Raw genomic sequence first — 21,777 nt, 5'->3', positions numbered from 1 at the left:
TCCATCCCCTGCTTCGGCTCTTCCCCGTGGCCCCTGCTCCGCCCCAGCCCCACCTTTCTCTCCACAAGTCTGGAGCTGTGAAAAGCCAGCCTGGCTATGCCATAGCAAAATGCCCTCAGCTCCTCCCTCTCATGTTGATCTGTGCTGCATCTGTGCTCCAGGCAGAGTCCATGTCACCCTCTCTCTCCACCCTGGAGCAAAGGCTGGCCGAGCTGTTGGCAGCCTGCTGGCTCTGTTCAGGCCACTAGCATAGCTGCAAAGTGTCCATCATGCTCCTCAGCTGATAGTCACAGAATCTCAAGCTGCTTGTTCAGCTGCTCCAGAGCACTGGGCATGGAAGGCTGTCTCTTGGAATATGAATGGGAGACTTCATGGCCAATGGGAGTTTGGGCCATGCTAGTGAGCGATAAGGCCCCGGGGAAGGGCTGTCCAAGGGGCCTTATACACCATTTCCAGAATGTCTTCCCTGTGCCAGAGTGGAGCACTGGAAAGGGTTTGGAAGCAAATTGCTGAGCAGGTGAGTCACCCTGGACAGGTCCTGGTGGACTTGGAACATTTTCTCTTTCTATGGCCTGCCATTTGGTCCAGCAAGCGAAAAGGAAAAGGGCTTGGTGGCCACGCTCTCACTCAGGAAGCCTGTCAGCATCACTGCTGAGAGTTACTAGCTCCTTTTTGGAAACATCCCCAAGGTCTGGGATGAAGCGCCTTCCCGCCCTGTGCACCTCTGCCTGTGAAAGTCGTTAGTTAACTAGCATCCCTGCCCACCAACTCCCCTGTGACATGTGGAAGCAGACAAGCTCGGGGCTGTGCACCCATCAAATCTCAGCAGGACTTGGGTGGAGACCTCTGGCTGCTGCAGGTTGTGGTGCTGGCGGGTTGGTAATGGGCCCATCTCCCTCTGACTTGGTCCTGAACTCATTTGTCACTCTACTGCTAGGGCAGGGGTGGGCAAACTTTTTGACCCGAGGGCCACATCTGGGAATAGAAATTGTATGGTGGGCCATGAATGCTCACAAAATAGGGGTTGGAGTTCAGAAGGGGGTGAGGGCTCTGGTTGCGGATGCAGGCTCTGGGGTGGGGCCAGAAATGAGGAGTTCAGGGTGTGGGAGGGGGGTGCGGTGTGGGGGTGAGGGCTCTGGCTGGGGGTGCGGGCTCTGGGGTGGGGCTGGGGATGAGGGGGTTGGGGTGGAGGAGGGTGCTCTGGGCTGGGATTGAGGGGTTCGGAGGGCGGGAGGGGGATCAGGGCTGGGGCAGGGGGTTGGGGCATGGGGAGAGGCTCAGAGGTGCAGGATCTCGGTGGCACTTACCTCAAGTGGCTCCAATAGGCAGCGGCATGTCCCTTCTCCAGCTCCTATGTGGTGGTGTGGCCAGGAGGCTCTGCACGTTGCCCCGTCTGCAGGCACCGTCCCTGCAGCTCCCATTGGTTGTGGTTCCCGGTCAATGGGAGCTGCAGGGGCAGTGCTTGGGGCAGTGGCAACGTGCAGAGAAGAGGCCTCTGGCTGCCCCTAGACCCTGCTCCCCGGCTACAGTGCCGGAGCAGGGGAAGCCCCAGAGCCCACTCCCCAGTGCGAGCTCGAGGGCTAGATTAAAACGGCTGTCAGGCTGGATTCGGCCCACGGGCCGTAGTTTGCCCACCCCTGTGCTAGGGGATGCTCTGCTGCTGCTGGTGTCATTTTTTTGAATGAGGTCAAAACCAAAGTAGTGACCATCTGTGGTCGTTAAAGATCCCGCGGTGCTTTTCACAAGGGGCAGGGATTTTAAACCCCTGGTCCTGACCAGAGTACAATCTGGCTGCATATGTTCTTTCTACAAATCCAGCTGCAGTGCCAGCTGAGCATGGGATTCTTCACTTCGGGCTCTTCTAGCTCCTTGCTTAGTGCAGTGAGCTATTAGTCCTGTCAGCCAGCTGCCGCATCCCACACAGGAGAGGTAGCTGCATTCTGTTGTCAGTGCAGAGACCCCTGCAGGTATTCTCTTGTTTTGAGGGGGCAGACTGTTTTGCCTTCCATTAAATGATGTAAAATGCAGCCAGTGCCGCATCAGTGAGAACTGGTGATAAGACAAAAGGCACAGCATGGTGTGGTCCTTTTAACAAAAGGCGTGATAGAACTTCGAGCTCTTTTTATTATTCCGGCCAATGCAGCGGCAAAGGGCTAGGGAAGAAGTCCCATGCTGTAGCTCAAGTTATCACAGCAAGTTTGATTTCTCTTTCACTGGATTCCTGTCTGGTGGCCCATCCGCTCCGCTAATTATACACAGAGCTAGTCCTGGCCTGGGTCCCAGTTAACTTACAGCAGTCCGTTCCCATGGCACCTGACTGGACCTCTTGCCAGTCTTTTCTGGTGCAGAGTTTATCTTCTGGCCCTCAGTCATTTGCACAGGATATAGTTTGGGCATCTGCAAATTCCTGTTGGAGATCCCTTTATTTCTGTGCACTTCCTGCTTTTAGTTTCTGTCTCTGTTCTGAATCTCCGTCTGCTTGTGCATTGTACGGAGTATTCTGAAGCAGATTCACACAGCAAATCCAATGGCTCTGCCTTCCCTCATGTAATGTACTGTAGTTCTCTCAGGCACTCCCAGGTGCTTGGCTGTGTTGTGTAGCACTTACGATCCACATCCGTTCCCAGATGGTTGATACACTCCGGTTGATAGGTATTTCTTGGTGGGGTGTTTCTACCATGTTAGCATGTCCTTTGGTGCTCATCGTTTCTCCGAGATGTGATGATGCATTCCTGGGTGGGGTGGGGCATGTGCAAGGTGTTGTACAAGCATGTGGCATAACACATTCCTTGATTGACGGAGCTGGTTACTTAGGCTTCCTTTGTTCTTGTTTATGGCTGATATTTCTCTTTCTTCGAAGGGAGAAAGATGACACACTATCTTCCGCCTAAAACCTTTCCCCTTTCTCCAGCAGCACTTCTGCCATTTACATTAAGGGCTATAACGGGTTGGAGTAAATGGAGCAGGTCTGCAATTAGTTTTCAAAGTACTTATCTCATTAAAGTAAATGAATTATTGATTTAGTGACACTCATGCTTTTAGTGAGCGGCACGGTGCCATCACCACTCTGTTCCCTGGCTCACGGAAGCAATGGCCGGCTCAAGCAAACTTGCTTTGTATGTGGTTTTTACATTTTTTAAATATTTCCTGCTTGTTTTGGGGGGTTTGTAATTAAAGTGGCTCCATGTTAGAAATGAGAGCCCCATTTATGGGAATGCAGGCCTGGGGTGTCCGAGGGGGTGTCCCTCCCCCTTGCACAACAGGACAGAGCTACGACACGAAGCTGTAGGTCTGGGCAGCACAGATGGCTGAGGGGTGACCGGGCTGTGGGGAGAGCTCTGACTGCCTTATGGGAGATGCTGGGTTGAGAAGCAAGGTCAGGAGCACTCCTTTCACAGTCCTCTGGCATGTCGGGGAGCAGACTCCCTAGGAGTGATGGGGATTGGACGGCTGCAGTGCTGGGCGGTACCTTCTGCCAGCTGATTCCTGGAGTGCCAGCAGTGCCCTCTGAAAGATGAGTTTCCAAGGAGGAAACAGACTAGATGCTGGCATGAGTCACTGATGTTGCCTTGATGCCTGGCAGAATGGGAGAGGAGGTGGCTAGGACTCTGCTAGCTCTATATAGTCCTCTAACCTGGACAGTCAGGGTCTAGGGTCAAGCCCCTGGTCTCATTGGCTCAATGTATGGTGTTTGGCCAGTTACCACCACCCCACCCTGCTTCCCCATCTCACGTTTGTGGGGGCAGGGAAGATGGGGTCACCAACCTGGTGTCAGCTGCTGAAACTGTCAGCTCTGAGGGAAAAGCATGGCTGCGGGCGTGTGAGGCGCTAAACCAGCCTTGCTAAGCCAAGTGCTTATGGCTGAATCGCACACACAGCCCCCCGCCCCCCTGCAACTGACTCATCTCTTTCCCACTTCTTTGTACAGAGATTTAACCTCTGCCAGGAGATAAAATACCCCATGAATGGGAACCACCTTTCTCCCCTCTTCCGTTCTGTTCCAAACAGAACTGAGGGTGTCACCTCAGGGAAGAGGCAAAGAAGGCAGGACTGCCTTTGGTACTCTCTAGGCAGGGCCCATTATGGTGCCCTGACCAAGGTGGGGTCTTAGAGTTGCTGTAATAAACAATTTGAAGACACAGTCCAAGCCCAGCTCCAAGGGCAGAGAGCATTGCTTTGGTGTGATGTTGGAATGTCAGGTCTGTGAACTAGGGGTGGATAGCGACATGTGCACTCAATGTCAGTTTCACATCATTATTGACCCTGCGATACAAGCGGATCCCACACCAATTTCCTAACCTATTTCACAGACTGTACATTTGGCAATCCCATCTTCCACCGCCGAAGTGCAGCCACTTCCAAGGGGAAAGGCAGTAGCGGCTTAAAAGCCCATAGCAGCGCTACACAGCATCTTAGGACAAACAGTGAAGGCTACAGTAACCAATTGGAATGCCAGGGAGACTGTAGGTAGCAGGACACATAGCAATTGCCCGAGTTGGAATTTAGTTGGGACACTGGATTTAACATCCACAACTCTTGAGTTTGAATGCTGTAGGCTTTATAGCGGATCTGATAGATGGAGCCTTAAGCACCTTACTGTGCCCTGGCACCAGGCTGGGACCTGGGCTCTGTAAGGACTATTAAGGAAGAGCATTACCTGTTGAGTCTACATTTCCTGCCCCACCCTGGATTCCCTTAGGGGGCATCCCATCCAAATAGGGACCTGACCCTTCTTACTTTGTGAGCTCTGATATGGTCCTGGCTAGCGAGGCTACAGCTGAAGGCCCCTCTGTGGTGATGGCCAGAGTAGTGGCCATTTTCCAAGCAGACTGTGTAGGGACACTCCTGGGGGCATTCGGCACCAAAAAATTACAAATTTAGCACCAAAAAATTTCAAATTCGGCAAGTTTTGTTTGTCAAAATAACACTACATAATCATGCCAGTTTCAATTATTTTGGTAATTTATTTCAAAATACCTGTCAGCTAGTACGTCTGTAACAATACAGACAGACACACAAATTCCCCCAGTAGTAGAGAGTTGAAGAAACCCCTATGACAACCCAGCTCCTGTTTCTCTGCCCCTTTCCCCTCCCCCCCCCAAGCCCAGCCAGGGGGCCAGGCACTCACAACACTTCCCCCCCACAGAGCCCAGCTGCTCCCCACCCCCAGCCCAGATACCCACACCCCTTCCCCAAGAGCCCAGCTGTGGCCCACCAGCCCAGACACCTGCCTCCCTCCCCCACAGAGTCCAGGGATGCAGAGGGAGAAACAGCCGGATGCTGGGTCCCAGGCTTGCATGGCGTTTCCGTCTGCTTCCTTGGAGTGTGCTGGGAACTGCAGCTGCCAGGATCCCTCTAGTTCCCTCCCTCCCCGCAGCAGTGTCTTCTGTGTGGGAGCTGGGCTCTGCCAGGTCCAGTGGCCCCTAGTGGCGGCCAGCAGCAGTGCAGCCTATTTCTGTGGGGGAAAGGAAATTCTGTGCGCACGTTAATTTCTGCAAAATTCTGCATCGTGCAGTAGCACAGAATTCCCCCAGGAATAGTAAGGAGCTCTGAGCAGTGGGAGGGATGAACAAACTTGGGGCTTCTTGAGGCACTTGTGGGGTTTGTCCCAAGCTTGGCTGGGATTTGTGGGAGGCACAGGCTGAATTTTCTCATTAAGCAGTGCAAGTCAGGGACTTGGGGAGGCCTGCTGATGGGTTCTGAATAGAGGCCTTCACCATGATCCTCGGGGAACGAGCCTAGGGTAAAGCAGCTTGCACTTCTGCCTTTCTAGGACTGACACTCAGAAAGAGTGGTGCAGGGCACTCAGTAAACCCTGACTCATCTTGCTAGGCCCTCTGGCAAGGAAGAGTCTCCCTGTTTGGAAGCAGGGGAGGTGGGAATCTCAATGCCTGTGGGTGAAGGAAACAGGTGAGCTCTCTCCCCCTGGCAGCCTTCTGCTTTCTCACACACCTTGGGCAGTGCCATTCTGCCAGCTCAGCTGAAGCAAAGGCCTGCCCGCTCCTCTGCCAGCACCCTGTACTTACTGAGCCTCTGCCACCTTGATTAGCTGCTGGGAATGTGGCTTTTTTATCTTTCTTTGTTTAAAAAGAAAACCCTTCTCATTTAATTAAAAGTGTTGACATTGTGCCTGGCCATCCCGCCCGCCAGAGAACGCAGTTATAAATTAAACATTAAAACTTTAATGGCCCATAAAGAAATATTCACCACTGCTTATATATAGAGAGGATATAAATAGAGAGGTTTGCTGCGGGTAGGGTCAAGTTATTATTTTTCCTTAGCCAGATAATCTTTGCTAATGAATTTAATTAAAAGCAAAATTAATTTAGGATTTGGGGGGGGGTGGCTTTAAAACATCACTTAGCACGCTGCTGGTAAATTTCCCAGCAAGGCTGAATGGGAGCCTTCCCCCAGTGAGGAGCCAGCAGGGTCACCCCATTCTACCACGGGGGAGATTCCACCTCTGTCAGGCTGCACACATGTTGGGCTGTCCTAGGGAGATGCCCAGAGAGCTCCCTTCTGCCTCCCCCTGCATGGAGCTCGGAGGGTAGTTTCCATGGCTCTGCCAGGGGGAGCTGTTTTAACCAGTGTCACCAGGACTGACTCTTCTGAGTTCATAATGAGCAGCTCGCTATTTCTGAGCCTCCCAAGGATCGTTTCATGTCCAAGTAAAGGCCCAAAGCAAGCTCCTGTCACCCCGTAGCACCTGGACAGGCAGCCCAAGCTGGCGCGAATGCAGCTGCTCAAAACTAGCTGTCTCCCTCCTCAACTGCATAAACCTCCATGGTTCTTTTTGTCCCCCTGGGACTCTCAGGATCCATTGAGGCTTGCAGAAGCGCATTCACCCCTGCCCTGAGCACATCCCCTGTACACACTGCTTCCCAGAGCATGCCTGGGGTGAGATCTCCTGGGCACCTCTGCAAGGGAGTGGGGTTGGAGTGTGCCCTAAGGTGGGCAGCCCAAAACCTCTCTGCTGCAGCCTGGCATCTTCCATCACTGGCTGTTTTTTCAGGGGAGTGAAAGCAGAGACTCCCCTTCTCCCAAAGAGAGTGGAGAACCCGAAGTGGGTGGGAAGTGGGGATGTGCCACACTGCTGGAAGTCTGGCTGTGCCTGTCACCTTTAATTGCCTCCCTGCAGCAGATTGAGGGAGCCCATTTACATTGGTACTAAGCACAGAGAGCAGCTCTTGGGCAGCAGCTTTTGAACTGCAAAGCAGCACTCGCATCTCCTGCGGGCCGCTCTTTGCCCAGAGTTAATGCTGTGCCTTGGCCTTCCTGCTCCTGCCCCAGCAGATGCTGCAGGGGTGGCAGGTCACAGTCTCTCAGGCTGACCCAGTCCCCCAGTGAGTTGCCTGCCCGTCCACTGTTTCCTGAGCGCCGTGGCCTCAGGTCTAGTTGTGAGGGGTTCTGAGCAGGCGCAGACTCAGCTGGCTTCTTCCTTGACTGAGACTTGTTTGGGAAATGAGATTTTACCCATCACTGCACTTCCCACAGGAGAACAAGCAGCTTTCAGTGAAACATCTTCAAACACACTATCTGAGTGCCCAGCGAATCCAAGCCCCAGCTCTCAGGATGATGGCCACGGACTGGAGGTTTCTCTTCACCCCTGTTCCAGTGGTCTCCAGTGACCAGTTTACTGGTGAAACTGGGCACAGCCTGCAGGAGGTGTCTGTGAGCTCAGAGAAGCAGGAAGGAGTTTGGAGGAGCAGAGTGAGAATGGGCTGGATCAGGAGGTCAGTGGGAGCTTTGAGATTTCAGTGACACAGCAGCTCGAGGGGGCTCAACAGCCAAGTCCCTTGTGTGAGGCCCTGCAGAGTAGGGGATTATCTTGTCCCCACTGGGAATTACAGTTTCTGGAAAACATGCTTTGCCCACGTGGCTTTCCTGAGTTTGTCATGTTACTGGCGGGCCAGGCTGGGGAAGAGGAAGCCGTTTCAGGCTGGTGAATATGTCTGGCTGGGTTAGAGCTATCCGGAGGGTTTTTATCCTAAGAGTGCTAATGGAAGTCCTCCCCAGCCTAATGAGCTGTGTTCCTCCATGAATCTGATTCATTGAGGCAGGAATTACCATAATTGATTATCCTGCTGCGTGGCTGAAAGCCCTGTTTGCTAACAGAAGTGCCTGGGAATCACTTCCATTCCTCCAGCACAACAGGGGAGCCCTCCACATGCTCTGTATAGGGCGTATGCACAATCGCAGCAGCATCGGTGGGGCCAAAGTTCTCGAGTGGATCTAAGTAGTCATCCCTGGGGCAGCACAAAGTCCTGCAGTGATCCCAGCGTAAGCAAGCACAGTGTTTCAGCCCTTGGCTCTGCATGTGTAACTCACTGGCCAGTGTCATGTGGCACCCTCTGTACCCAACTCATAGAGGATGGGAGTCTCCTATGGTCACTGGCTAGTGAACTTGGATCCTTTCTCAAGCCATGGTTTCTGCTCTGCAGGTCGCCAGTTCAGTCCTCGATGTTCAACAAGATGGCAGCTGTCAGGCATGCCTCCACCTGAATCCAGTTCCTTTCTCCTCTGGCCTCCTCTCCCTGCTCGCAGCCCTTCCCCTCTCTGTAGCTTGAAGTGCCATGTGGCTGATCTTGTGATTGTATTGCCAGTCTCACAATGTAGGTATTCTTCTCAAAGCTCCCGCTTCTGGATTCAGGTGTTTATGTGAGAACTGCAGCTTTGGTTTTCTAGCAAGCTGCAAAATGTGACCCCTAAGGGCTCAAAAGCCAGAAGACACAGAAAGACCCCAACTTTTTTATTTTTAAAATCTCATGATTTGGGTGGGATGGGACTGAGGGGCATTGGCAGAGCTGTGTTGGGACCCAGTACAGAGCAGTGGAGGGGCAGGGGGTGCTGTGGGTCCAGGCTGAGGGGCATTGGCAGAGCTGTGTTGGGACCCAGTATGGGATATGGTAGACTGGTGTGGAGAAAGTAAATAAGGAAGAGTTATTTACTCCTTCTCATAACACAAGAAGTAGGGGTCACCACATGAAAGTAACAGGCAGCAGTTTAAAACAAACAAAAGGAAGTATTTCTTCATACAACACACAGTCAACCTGTGGAACTCCTTGCCAGAGGATGTTGTGAGGGCCAAGACCATAACAGGGTTCAAAAAAGAACTAGATAAATTCAAGGAGGATAGGTCCATCAATGGCTATTAGCCAGGAAGGGCAGGGATGGTGTCCCTAGCCTCTGTTTGCCAGAAGCAGGGATTGGGCAACGGGATGGATCACTTGATGATTCCCTGTTCTGTTCATTCCCTCTGGGGCACCTGGCATTGGCCACTGTCAGAAGATGGGATACTGGCTAATGGACCATTGTCTGACCCAGTAGGGCCATTCTTATGCACATCTTTTAACTTTTAAAACAGCAGACAGTACTGTACAGAACTAGTATGGGGAGAGACAGGGCTGCGGGTAGAGACTGATGTGCACTTGCAGAGCTATGGGAAGGCCAGAATAGAACACGGTAGGTGCAGGTGCTGCAAGTCAGGATTGAGGTGTATTGATAGCATAGACTGGACTCACAGACCATGCTGGAAGTGCGTTGACACATGGGAGACGTGCGGCACCAACCTGCATCATGTCTGGCTCCACATAGTCCTTTCAGCTCTTCACTGCTTGAGTGCGAAAATCCACCAAAAACTAGATCTAGAAGATGCTGCTTCTGGTAGTGAAATATACGACGTGTAATGTGCCTGTATGGCATGGACTTCAGTCCGCCCAGGAATGAACCTGAGCAGCCTGACTGCTGGTTCCTTGGTGTTCTTTAGAAAGAACTAAAATGTCTCGTTCACCCTTTGAAACGTGGAGAGCAGCAAGCGTTTAACCAGGGCAGGTTTCCCGGAACTCCTAGGGAGATAATACTTCGTATTCAAAAATTTTGCCAGTCAGTGAGCAAATGGCATTGACTGTAAGCAAGTTAGCGATAATGATCATTGATTTTAATTCTTCTTCTTTCTTTCTTTCTTTCTTTTCTTAGAGAGTCCAGTGTGCGCACCACAGGGGAAACTTTGCTGAATAAAAGGTACAAAGACACTTTCCTTTTCTGAATAGATATTGAGAGATAAGAATGTGTTTTTTGTGTCTCCGGCAGCTACGTCTGGGGTCCCCATTTACTCATCTGTGCAGCATGTGCCAGTGCGCTCTGATCTCCAGGCCTGCTGTGCTGGGCTGATACCAGCTGCTGTGTCTCTGCCTTACTGGCACAATCCACCCTGTTGCTCCACAGGTTATGGGTTAAGCAGCTGGATCACACATGTGGACTGGGGAGCTGCTAGCTGGAGAAAGCGAGGTGGATGGCCTGCTCAGTTCCCTTTTGTCTGCCACTGCTGCTGGATGTAGACAAGTAGCTTTTCATAGCTCCAACCAGTGGCAGGAGGCTGAGACTTTCTGGAATGGTGCATGCAAGTGCAGGGAGCTAACTGGGGGATGGGTCTCTGGAGAGGAGGCTTGGCAGCTGGCATGGGTTAGGGATGTTGTGCCCATGAGTTGCTTTGTGCGTGCTGACATTGCTGACTCTTCGTGCTGTATACAGCTATCAAGAATCAGCTGTGCAGGGATTTGTTGAGAGCGCTGGGGAAGTGGGGGTATCGTATATCTTCATCAAGCGCAGTGCTGGGGCAACTTCCGCTTTTCAGGGAGGCCCCTGCTTTCTGTACCCAGTGGTATGTAATCTATCACTTAAATCAGCTTCTGTACTAGGTGAGGGCAGATAGCTAATGTGATGCTAATTGTTAAAAAAGGCTCCAGGGGCGATCCTGGCAATTACAGGCCAGTCAGCTAATTTCAGTACTAGGCAAATTGGTTGAAACTATAGTAAAGAATAAAATTATCAGACACATAGATGAACACGATTTGGGTTCCACATGAAGAGTCAATGTGGCTTTTGTACAGTGAAATCCTGCCTCACCAATCTATTAGAATTCTTTGAGGGAGTCAGCAGGCATGTGGACAAAGGTGATCCAGTGGATATAGTGTACTTGGAATTTCAGAAAGCCTTTGACAAGGTCCCTCAGCAAAGGCTCTTAAGCAAAGTAGACAGTCATGGAGATAAGAGGGAAGGTCCTCTCATGCATCAGTAACTGGTTATAAGACAGGAAACAAAAGGTAGGAATAAATGGTCAGTTTTCAGAATGGAGAGAAGTAGCTAGTGGTGTCCTCAAGGATCTGTACTGGGACCAGTGCTATTCAACATATTCATAAATGATCTGGAAAAAGGGTTAAACAGTGAGGTGGCAAAGTCTGGTACAAATGGTACAAAATTACTTAAGATAGTTAAGTCCAAAGCAGACTCACTGCAAGAGTTACAAAGGGATCTCACTAAACTGGGTGACTGGGCAACAAAATGGTGCATGCCAGTGAAATTCAATGTTGATAAATGCAAAGCAATGCATATTGGCAAATATAATCCCAAGTATACATACAAAATGAGGAGGGGCTAAATTAGCTGTTACCACTCAAGAGAGAGATCTTGGCGTCACCGTGGTGAGTTCTCTGGAAACATCCACTCAATGGGCAGCGGCCAGCAAAGAAGCGAACAGAATGTTGGGAATCATTAAGAAAGGAATAAATAATAAGACAGAAAATATCCTATTGCTTCTGTATAAATCCAGGGTACGCCCACAGCTTGAAAACCACGTGCAGATGTGATCGCCCATCTCAAAAAAGATCTGTTGGAATTAGAAAAGGTCCAGAGAAGGGCAACAACAATGATCAGGGGTCTGGAACAGCTTCCACAGGAGGAGAGATTTTAAAAACGGAGACTTGTTCTGTTTGAAAAAGAGGCAACTTTTTGATTTAATTGGGGATTGGTCCTGCTTTGAGCAGAGGGTGGGACTAGGTGACCTCCTGAGGTCCCTTCCCACCCTGAGATTCTAGGATTCTACGACTAAGGGGGGATACGACAGAGATCATAAAATCGTGACTGGTGTGGAGAAAGTGAATAAGGACCTGTTTACTCCTTTACATAACACAAGAAGTAGGGGTCACCTGATTAAATTAATAGGCAGCAGGTTTAAAACGATCATAAGAAAGTACTTCTTCATACAACACAGTCAACCTGTGGAACTTGTTGCCAGGGGATGCTGTGAAGGCCAAAAGTATAACCAGGTTCAAAAAAAGAAACAAGAGTGAGGCAAAGAGAGCGGACGTTGGCTCCAGTCACAGGCACGATTTCTAATAAAGGCAGAGCTGGAAGAAGGGCTTAGTAGTGCTAACAGGCAGGGTCAAGGCCCCAGCTCATTAACATCTAGACTGGCAGCCCCAAAGGGTTCAGGCCCCTTTATATACCCCCAAGCAGGCAGAGCACCTAGACCTCCCCACCGCTCAGCCTCTCCAGCCCATTCTTTGCTCAGTGACAGTTTTGTGAAGTAGACGCGTGCCCCATGGGAAGAATGTTCTCACCCCAAGTGGTGTCACGTTCATCAGAGACGAACACCGTTTGGCCATCCTGGCCTGGGGCAGTTCTGAACCAGAGACCTGGCTCCCACTCCCATTCCCAGCCTCTTGAGCAATCAGTCCCCCGCTGCCCTGCAAGGACAGTTCCCAAATCTGCTAAGAGCCTGATGCGATAAGGAGCTCCTGCACAGTCACTCAGGGAATGGCTTCAGTGGCTGGACCTTTTGCAGAAGTGCATTTCTAAAAGAGCTCCCATTTGAAAGCCAACTTTCAGGTCTTGTAGGCTGGTGGCTAAAACCCACTGACCTTGTGTGTGATTGTCCCACCTCCTCCGATATCCCGTACTGGATGGATTCTTAACCAAACTCAGCTGTGTCTATAAGTAACACTCATCTACCTTGATATAGTGCCCTTTGTACTAAGGGACCCTAAACTGTGCAAACAGTATACTCAGCAATCTCTCCCCTCATCCCTCAAATGTAGCTATCTCTGGGGTGGAATGTACCAGCCATTTCTGCAACAACAATATTTCAAAACAACAAATGCAGCAGAGGGAATTGAAGGAAGGCAGGATGTTTGCTTGGGACTTTAGAGTCCATGACACTAGCAAAAATTGCCGAGAGATATTTAGGGGTAGATTTTTAAAGAGTTGCAAAAAAAACTTCAAAAAAATGGAATTGTGCACCCAAATCAGGTTTTAGATGCTTACTCAGATATTTGCATATGCATATACCCAATTCCTGTCTGTCTATACAGGCTTGTCCCACAAAGATAGGCATGCATTGTGGCGTGCACCCGTGGGTCTCCTTTGTAGAATACGTGACTCTTAGTAAGTGCCGGTCTGGTCTCTGTCTCAGCCAGCGATACTATATTTTGCTGCTCAGTGTCCCTCTGGGGCTGTTCTGGGCTACAGGTCCAGGACTGGCTCACATGTGACAAGCACTACCTATTCAATTACCAAGGCCTCATCCCCAGGAGGTCTTGCATCCAAGCACAGGTCTAGCCCCTACCTGCTGAGATGTGCTCGGGTCCCAGCACAAGGCATCTGGCCTGTTTCTTCCTGTAGAGAAGTCAGGATGGTGGGTTGGGGAGATTGCCATCGACTCCACGGCTCCGTAATGCCCTGCCTCGGACAGAGGGAGCAGCAGGAGAGCCCGGGCCAGGCAAGGCACAAACCGAGTTGGGAACAGCAAGGTAAACACTGTCAAACAGGAACTAACCGTGGTTTTGTGGTCAAGTGTATTATGGTGATTTGTGTCAAAGGGTCCCAAAGTGACGTAAGGTCATACCCAGGGATCCCTTCTAATGCCCACTGAGAGCCAGCCACCTCCCTGTTCAACACCACACGGTTTAGACGGGAAGGGAGGAAGCAGAAGGAGAGGGAGTCAAATCCCTGCTGGTAATGCTGGCCATGGAATAGCTAGGAGAAGAAAAAAAACCCACAGCCAAACAGTGACCTGCCTGTCTCTTAGCCTCTTCTCCCCAGCAGACAGCGCAAAATCTCCCTCTGCTGCATGGGCTCCCCTTTCTGACCTGGGGAGTCTTGTTAAGGGGAGAAAGGTTTATTTCTAGGCTGTCCTATGGTCCCTCTCACAGACACTGAGGGCTTTAGGCTTGTGTCCCTGTGGCAGGGAAGGGTTCCTGGCCCCCTCTTACAGAGGGGGAGGGAACTTACCCAGGAGCCCATGTGAGGATGTTGCACCCAGTTTCCCCTTGACTCACTCTAGGTCTTCACCACCAGGCCCTCCTCAATTTTTGTGGGGGGGGAGCAGCAGTGGGGACTCGCTCCCCGAGGTGAGGGGTGCGGCTGTGCTTGCAGGGCTCTGGGGGGAAGCGGGGAGAGGCCTTGGACACCAAGGTAGGAATGAGTGAAAACCTGGGCTCTCTTCCCCTGCCTGCCGTGGTGGTTCTTTTGCTTGATCACCCTCTCCTGGTGCTGAATTATTAAGTGTGTTGTTTTCTTTTATTGCTGTGCTGGAGGAGAACTGCCTCACACCAGCCCCGCTTTGAATGTGATTATGTGCTGGGGGGGGGCTGTCAGCGCCAGCTGGGCCCCACAGAACTATCTTCCCGCCCTTGCACGCCTTTGCCTTCCCTTGCTCTTATTTATTTGCCTGCTCCTGCAAGTGGCTCAGCGCGCATGGTCCCCTCTCTCCGCGGCACAGTGGGTCCCTTGGAGGACGGGAGATTTAGTGTCTGAGAGACATGCTGCCCTGCCTGCAGAGCTGCTGTACCCGTCGCCTTGGCTCAAGGGCCTGCTCCGTGCAGGGATTGTTTATCTTACCCTGAGGATTCTGCTACTTTCCTCTGCGGGATGGAGCGTGATCCATAACAGGGCTTTGCCCCAAGGCCAGGCTCCTCCAGAGAAACAGGGAACTTGCCAGGGCAGCAGCAGGGCTCAGGCAGGCATGTGGTAATTCCCCAGAGCCTCTCATTGGAGCAGCAGGGCATTCCTGGGGATCCAGGCCCCATCTCAGGCTGGAGGGGGCGTTGCAGGCGTGGTCGGGGCAGAGCAGCATGCAGGAGTTGTGGAAGCACAGCACAGGATGGTTATTTTATCGTAATAGCCCCTTGGCAGCAGAGCTAGACTGTCACGATTCTGCCCTTCCCCCGCCTATCCCACGAGGGCCCTGTGCAATGTGAAAAACTACCACACAGGGGCCTTGTCAAGTCCCCGTCGTCCTGTCCCTCAGCAGGTCAGAATGTCCCTAGAGCCATCCCGAAGGAGAACTGAAGTGCTTCCACCAGATCCATTTGTTTGCACTCCTCTGGCCAGAGCCAGCCCATCCCTTTGCCCCTGCACTGCCCCCAGCCTAACGAGTGCCTGGCCCTCACAAGTCACTGGTGGGGCCAAGCTGCTGAGCTCTAGCCATTCCCTGGACTTAGAACTGGCCGTTGGGCTGGGCTGGGCTGCCCGGGGCAGGTGAATGAGCGAGCGGGGTGCAGTGACGGAGTCCGAGCGGCTGGGCTGGGCTGCCCACAGCACACACCCAGGGCAGGTGCCTGCTCTGCATGGGTTCCCAGCTCTGCCTTGGACTCTGTGGCTGAGGGCAGCCCTTTGAACTCAGCCCCTCGGTTCGCCCAGGGGCGTTATTGCTGTTTAAGATCACAGAGTAAAGCATTGTTCAAGGGTTGCCCCTTCCCTTCCTTAGGCTCACTAATCTCAGGTTCCCCCAGCCTCCGGGATCAGGCTTTACCAAGGCTGCTCCTGCTTTTCCTTCCTGCCTCCCACCCCACATCTGTCTGGTCTAGTTAGGTTGTGAGCGCTTCAGGATAAGGACTCGCTCACTGTCTGCAGCGCCCAGCACAATGGGGCCTCGAGGTGCTGCCCTAATCCAGGCAATAATAATTATTCCAAGAATTTTCACTCCCTAAGCAGCCTCGGAGGAAGGGGTTTGTGCAGAAATGACCGAGGCCGTAGCCGTTAGAACGAGAGGGCGGGGGGCTCCTGTAATGACCTCTCTCCCTTGGCCAGGGGTGGGGCAGCCACTATCCATCCTGGCCCATGAGAAGCCAGGAGCTTGGCCTAGCTCAGGCTGTCAGCCTTGGATGCTGGCTGAGCCTGACCCAGGAACAGGAGAGGAAGAGGAAAGGAAAAATCACTCCTGCCAGAGAGCAAGCGCAGTCAGAGCTGGCTGGCACCTCGCAGGTTAATTGTGAGAGCAGCCGATTCCCTTATTGACAGGGTAGCTTGAAAAATGCTGAGGCAGGACATCCATTGCACAGAGTGTCGGAGCAGGAGCCTACACTCCCAGCTCCCTGCCATGCACGCTCTCGCTCTCCCCGCCACACGTTCCCCTCCCTTCCCCGGCAGCCCATCCAGCCCCTTACAACAAACCTGGCAACTTGGCCCCCAGTCCTTCAGCCTGGCTCCTCGCCGCTGATTGGCCTCACGCTCCCAGCCTGAGTCCAGCAGCCCCTGCACTCCCAGCCAGCTGTACTCTACCTCAGCAGGAGGAACAGGTCCAGCCTCGCTCGCTTTTTCTCTCTTCCTTTTTCTCCTAAGGACACCCAAGAGGATTTATTTTTGGTCCCTCCCCCCGTTTTTAATATCGAATCAGCTCCCCTCACCCCCACCCTTCCTCGCTCTGTGACTCGTGCTTGGGATCTGGGGGCTCGCTTCTTTCCCCTGCCCAAGTTGGAATCCTTTCTCCGATCCTCGCACCACGAGCAGCTGAGCACCAGCATGATGGACACTGATGGCCAGCTCTGACGTGCATGGCGGCCTGTGGCGAGTGACCGCGCTGTGCCGGCGAGGGACCCGAGGCGATAGGGCACTGCTGCCAAGCCATCCACCAGCACAAAGCCCAGAGAAATCCCGGGAAGAGAGAGACTGCGAGGGAGCACAGTGCGGGTCACCTCCGCCAGCTGCACGGGGAGTGGAAGGGGAACCCCACACCCTCTCATTGCGCTGCTAGGCCAGCTCACCTGATTGCTCCTCTCTGGTGCTGCACATCCCCGCTGCCGACATGATGATGTATTTCTGGGTAGGTACCAAACACAGGATTTTCCCCTTTCTTTACTGGGAGCTGGGGGCTGGTTTGTTTCACAGCATTCTTGCTTCCAGCTTCTGGAGCTCTGATGCCTGCCAGGGAGATGCTTTCTTCTTCCAGCAGGGATCTCTCTGCTTCCTGGCTTCCATACAGCCAGAGGGGATCAGGTGTCTGCCTGTTGGAGGCAGGCCCCCAGGAGCAAGGAGATGGGAGCTGTCTTCCCCCTCCCAGAATGGGCAACTCCAGCATGGGAGCTGGGCAGGGCTTCCTGGTTTGAATTCAACTAGCGAAAGGCCTGGTGACCCCTCCCCTCTAGGAAAGCTTTCTGAACAAATCCTGACCCAAAGTTCTGCCTCTTCCTGCAGCTGTCCCCTCTGAGCCCCAGGCTCACTGCGGGCTTTCTATAGCACAGCCCTGGGGGCTCTTAGACTCAGAGCTGTTCTCTAGGCTCTCTGCAGATCACCAGGTAACAGGCCACGGGATCTGGAGGTCCTGCTCAGAGGCATATCCCTCCACTAGGAAATCTTTCTGCACCTGTTCCACCCAATCTCCCCTCACATCACTCTCTGGAAGAGGAGTGGAGGATAGTTAGCAGAAGCAGCAAATCTTTGGCTGCTCAAGAGAAGTTGCTTTGTTGTTTGGTTTGCTTTGCTCAGAAGAGGCTTGTGCTGTAGGTGAAATGCCAAAAGTACTTACCCAGGGATGGAACCCTAGAGAACGTGGCCCAAGGTGGGAGTGTCCTGGAGAAAGGGGCATCTGCTGCTGCTCGTTTGGCCTGGCTCTGGGAAGTTCCTCCTTCGTCTCTGTACCCAGCATGTCTGAGTTTCCCATGCTCCTTTCAAACAGCTCAGCTTGACTGGCAGCAAGTCCTGCTGGAAATAAGGAAAGAGGCCTCTCAGTTATGAGTCCGTGGTATTCAGGCAGCAGCCCAGCGAGCAGCTGCAGGGACGTGGACTGGCCTTGTCCTTAAGGCCTTGGACAAGAAACTTTAAATGTAGCTTGTCCAATAGAGCACAGAGGAGGGGCATATGAACAGTGGGAGCAGGTATTGGAAGAGCATGTGAACTGACCTGAAAGCACCTTCACAGGGAGCTTCTAAGGCCAGACAGCCAGAGGTTAAAGCCAGGGCAGTTTGGCCAGATTCAGGAGAGAATGAAGTAACAAGCTGAGGAAGCAAATGGGCTTGAGACAAGAGCAGCAGACAGCATTCTTGTGCTCTGCCAGGGCCGCCCTTCTCTGGGAGTGCCATGAACTTACCTGGGGGGTGGGGCCTCTGGAAGCTCAGTGGGGTGCCTCCTGGCTTTTTACACTGGCTTCTCCCTCTTTCAGGGCAAGTTTACACTATGGCCTAAGTCAATCTTACTTACATCGCTCAGGGGTGTGAAAAAGCTGCCCCCCAAGTGACGCAAGTTTTGTGCTGTCCACAATGGTGCTATGTTGGCAGGAGACACTCTCCTGCTGACACAGTTTTCGCTTCTTGCCAAGGTGGAGCAATTATGCCGACAGGAGAGCGCTCTCCCATCAACATAGCGCGTCTTCGCCAGACAATGCAGCTGCACCAACGTAGCGCTGTCGTGTAGACTTGTCCTGAGTCTGCCTCTCAGATTTCCCATGAGATAGGGTGGGCAGGGGGTGGAGGGCAGGGGGTTCTTGGCTCTCTGGGCATAACCTCCTGCTTATTTCACATGGTATAAATGGCTGTGGTTAGTGCTTCTTTCCCACCCCCACTCCCCACCTTATTATCTTTAGAGGAGCCAGCATCCCAGCCCAAGGGCTCTGCAAAGGGTATTTAGCTCTCTGAGTGCCTGGCACAGCCAGGGTCCCAGTTCACTGCTCTGCATAGTGGTGGCATTGGAAACAGGCTCACTGACCATGCTCCTGGTGCTGTCACCCTTTGTGCCCATCCTTATCTATGGGCTGCAGTGAGCCATGGTACCTGGTCTCCAGGATGATATAAGCCATTTTAAGTAGTAGGTGGCAAACTCTTTTAATCTCATTTCAAGCTCACTCCTGTGAACGGGGCCTTTGCACATCGAGCTGAGGGTGAGTCCCAGCTCGAGGAGACGTATTCGTGTAGGTGCAGTGGCGCAAGGAGCAGGACAGGCAGCCACCCTGGGGCCTAGGCTCCTTGACAGCTACATATACTCAGGGCGGCTGCCTCTCCCATACTCATGCTGCCATGGTTGCATCCTGGCTTTGGCCCACCAGTTCCATTAGAGCTAGCACAGAGATGTCTCCCGGAGCTGGGACTCACCCCCGGCTCAAAGGCAGGCATGCCCTTGTGGGCTAAGACACTCCGTGCAGACTCTCATGTTACTGGGCTCAGGTGCTGTTTAGGGAGAGAGTGTAAGGAAAATGCAAAGACATGATTTAAAGAACATAACACAGAGGAGAAAAGAAAACCATGGCAGAGAGAGACGGAGACACATGGCACAGCAAGGGGGAGATGGGGTAATAGATGCAAATGGTCTCCTTGACTGTGCAGGGCAGCACCTGTGTAACTGAGCAGAACCTGCTCCAGATAATGCTGCTCTAGAGACCGTCTCTTGGCAATCTCACCAGTTATTGCCCTGCCTCTGAGTCCATCTTCCTGGGGAAACTTACAGAGACGGTTGTGGCAAAGGTGACTGGTACCATCTGGACCGCTCAGAAGCCCTTGTCTCTTTCAGCTTGGGCCTGGTGCAGTGACTGTGCTGCTCTTGTTGGTTGATGTTCTGCTGCCAGCACTGGGCCGTGGCCTGGTGTCCCAACAGCCTCCAAGACTGTTGAGTGGCCTCCAAGGTTTGTTCATCTCCTGCAGTCCTGCGGAATGATTCCGTTTGTTCGTCTGAGAGGGAGCAGAAGGGAAGGTTTGACCCAGCTGCTCGTCTGCACGGTTCTGTTTTGTCAACCCTCCTGTTGAACATGTATGTGAGGTCACTGGTGAAATTGCCAGATGTTGTCATCCGTCTGTGAAAGATACCCAGCTCTGTGTCTCAGCAAAGCCGTATGGAGGGGCATCTTTGTGGGTTTTGTGCCAAGCTGCAGTAGGTGCCTGGCTGAGATAAAGCTGCCTGACCCCAGACTGAACAGCATGGAAGTGATGCCAGTGGATTGGGGGAGCATATGATCAGGTGGTTCCTGCCCCTGTTTTTGATGGCACGCATCCTTTGTCTAAGCGGTTTGCAGTTGGGGATGCCTCTGGAATCCTGGCTGTGCCTGGAATCACAGGTGGCATCAGTGGCCAGGAATGCTGTTTTCACCTGCTCCGAGATAGATGTTTGTGATCATTTTTTTTTTATCTGGGTCTCCCCATGTAATCCAGATTGGCTGACTGCAGTCCCCGGGATCTCCTCCAGAGTGGTTTTCTTAGGTCTTCCAGCTGCCCTCCACACTATTGGCTGTGTGTCGCTGTGATGGGGCTGCAGCAAGGGTTGCTCATGAGTGGCTCCATTCCTTTCTTTCTAAGAGAGCCCAGAGCACTGAGCCACTGCTCATCGGCCCGAAAGACTCTTACAGGCGGCTCCACAGAGCCCTGTTCTCCAGCTCAAAGTGTGTATGGGGCTACTTGGTTAATTAAGTATGGGCTGCCGTGTCTTCATATGTAGAGGAAATCCAGCTCACTGCATGTCTCCACCTCTCCTGAGCTGGTTGGAGCAATGGCACGACTTACCTGGGGTCTAACAGGTTGGGGTCTGGCTGGGGGCTAGCTGGTTCAATCCAGACAAGACTCAGAGGCTGCAGGGAAGGTTCTGTCAGCCCTGGAGGCAGGTGAATGTCTGCCATTTGCTGTATGGGAGGCAGCCCAAGGCCTGCTCCTGGATGCTGAGGTAGCAGCAATGGCCAGTGCAGCTTTTTATCATCTGTACTCAGTAAGGAGATTACAACCTTTTCTTTCAGCTTCAGAGCCTCGCCAAAGATACCAAGGCCTTTCAGGAAGACGTGGCATGACGGTAATGCTGTGTGCTGAGTTACAGCCTTTGTGGAATGGTGCACAGTGTGCCAGATCCCTTCTCCAGCAGGGTTTCCCAGCAGCTCCCATCTCTGCCCCATAATCTGCACTGGCTACCAGTCCCAGCCCAGGGGAAGTTGAAGGGTTGGCTTGAGGAACAAGAGCAGTGAAGGGCAACAGCAGAAGCATGGGGTCCACTGGAATACATACCCAGAATCACAGGCGGGAGGCACTAGCCATGGCTTTACTGCTCTGAGCTCTGGTACCCCTGTATGTCCAGGAATGCTGCGGTCACACCTCCTGACGGCAGTGTAGACATGCTCTGAGGACGTGCCTCTTCCCTTACTTGTGTATGTCATACGTGAGCTATTTGGGCACTGGTTTCAGTGACCGGGCGGTTCCCAGGGAGGGTCCCCCGGCCTGGTTAGTGTTTTGGGGAGCGACTCTGATAAACGAGGTGGTAGGATCACGTCAATGGGCTGTCGTTCCTGTGCCCAGGCAATCGAGCTCATTTTTATATCTCTGAAAGTAAAGAAATAAAACCACAGAATGTCTTTTCCTGATAGCCAAAGTGCTGAGCCTTACCCCGGCTACTGCAAGGCTGTGCTGGGGTGTAAACTGAATTACCCATCAATGTAACAGTGCCACAGACACAGGGTCTTGACCTAAACCAGTCCCATCAGTGTTTGTGCCCCTTTCCTCCTGGCAAAATACAGCAGCTAAACCTGCCCGTTTCCATAGGCCAGGCAGCTCTGGGGCTCTCCCCGCTGCCTTGCTCTAGCCCTCTGAAGGCTGCCTGAGGCTCTGGGGCTCTCTGAGTGGCTAGTGAAGGGGGTGCCCATCTTCGCTCTGCACTCTGGCACAGAGTAAGCATTTAATAGACATTTGTGGTGTTTTCCTGCGACTTTTTTGCTTTCACAGCCCCAGAAAGAAATGAGACCCACAGCCCCTCAATGGGGCA

General features: G+C 52.6%; 1 protein-coding gene across 23 annotated transcripts in view; it reads left to right on the top strand.

The window, feature by feature from the left end:
• Positions 1-21,777, top strand: part of RBFOX3 (RNA binding fox-1 homolog 3) — a 353,230-nt gene that overhangs the window by 257,449 nt on the left and 74,004 nt on the right. For 13 of the 23 annotated variants that reach the window (XM_075119157.1, XM_048819338.2, XM_048819334.2 and 10 more), the window contains 3 exons: positions 9,976-10,020; positions 13,459-13,586; positions 16,399-16,879. The exons of 1 other annotated variant lie outside the window; for it this stretch is intronic. In XM_075119157.1, the coding sequence (XP_074975258.1) occupies positions 16,862-16,879 (18 nt within the window). In that variant the 5' untranslated portion in view covers positions 9,976-10,020; positions 13,459-13,586; positions 16,399-16,861. The remainder of the gene's footprint in view (positions 1-9,975; positions 10,021-13,458; positions 13,587-16,398; positions 16,880-21,777) is intronic. 9 more of the 23 variants (XM_048819355.2, XM_048819344.2, XM_048819345.2 and 6 more) reach the window with 2 other exon arrangements.

The sequence above is a fragment of the Caretta caretta genome, chromosome 14, assembly GCF_965140235.1.
Source record: "Caretta caretta isolate rCarCar2 chromosome 14, rCarCar1.hap1, whole genome shotgun sequence".
NCBI lineage: Eukaryota > Metazoa > Chordata > Testudines > Cheloniidae > Caretta > Caretta caretta.
Note: the sequence above shows the minus strand (reverse complement) of the source record. Positions and strands in the feature narration are given on the sequence as shown.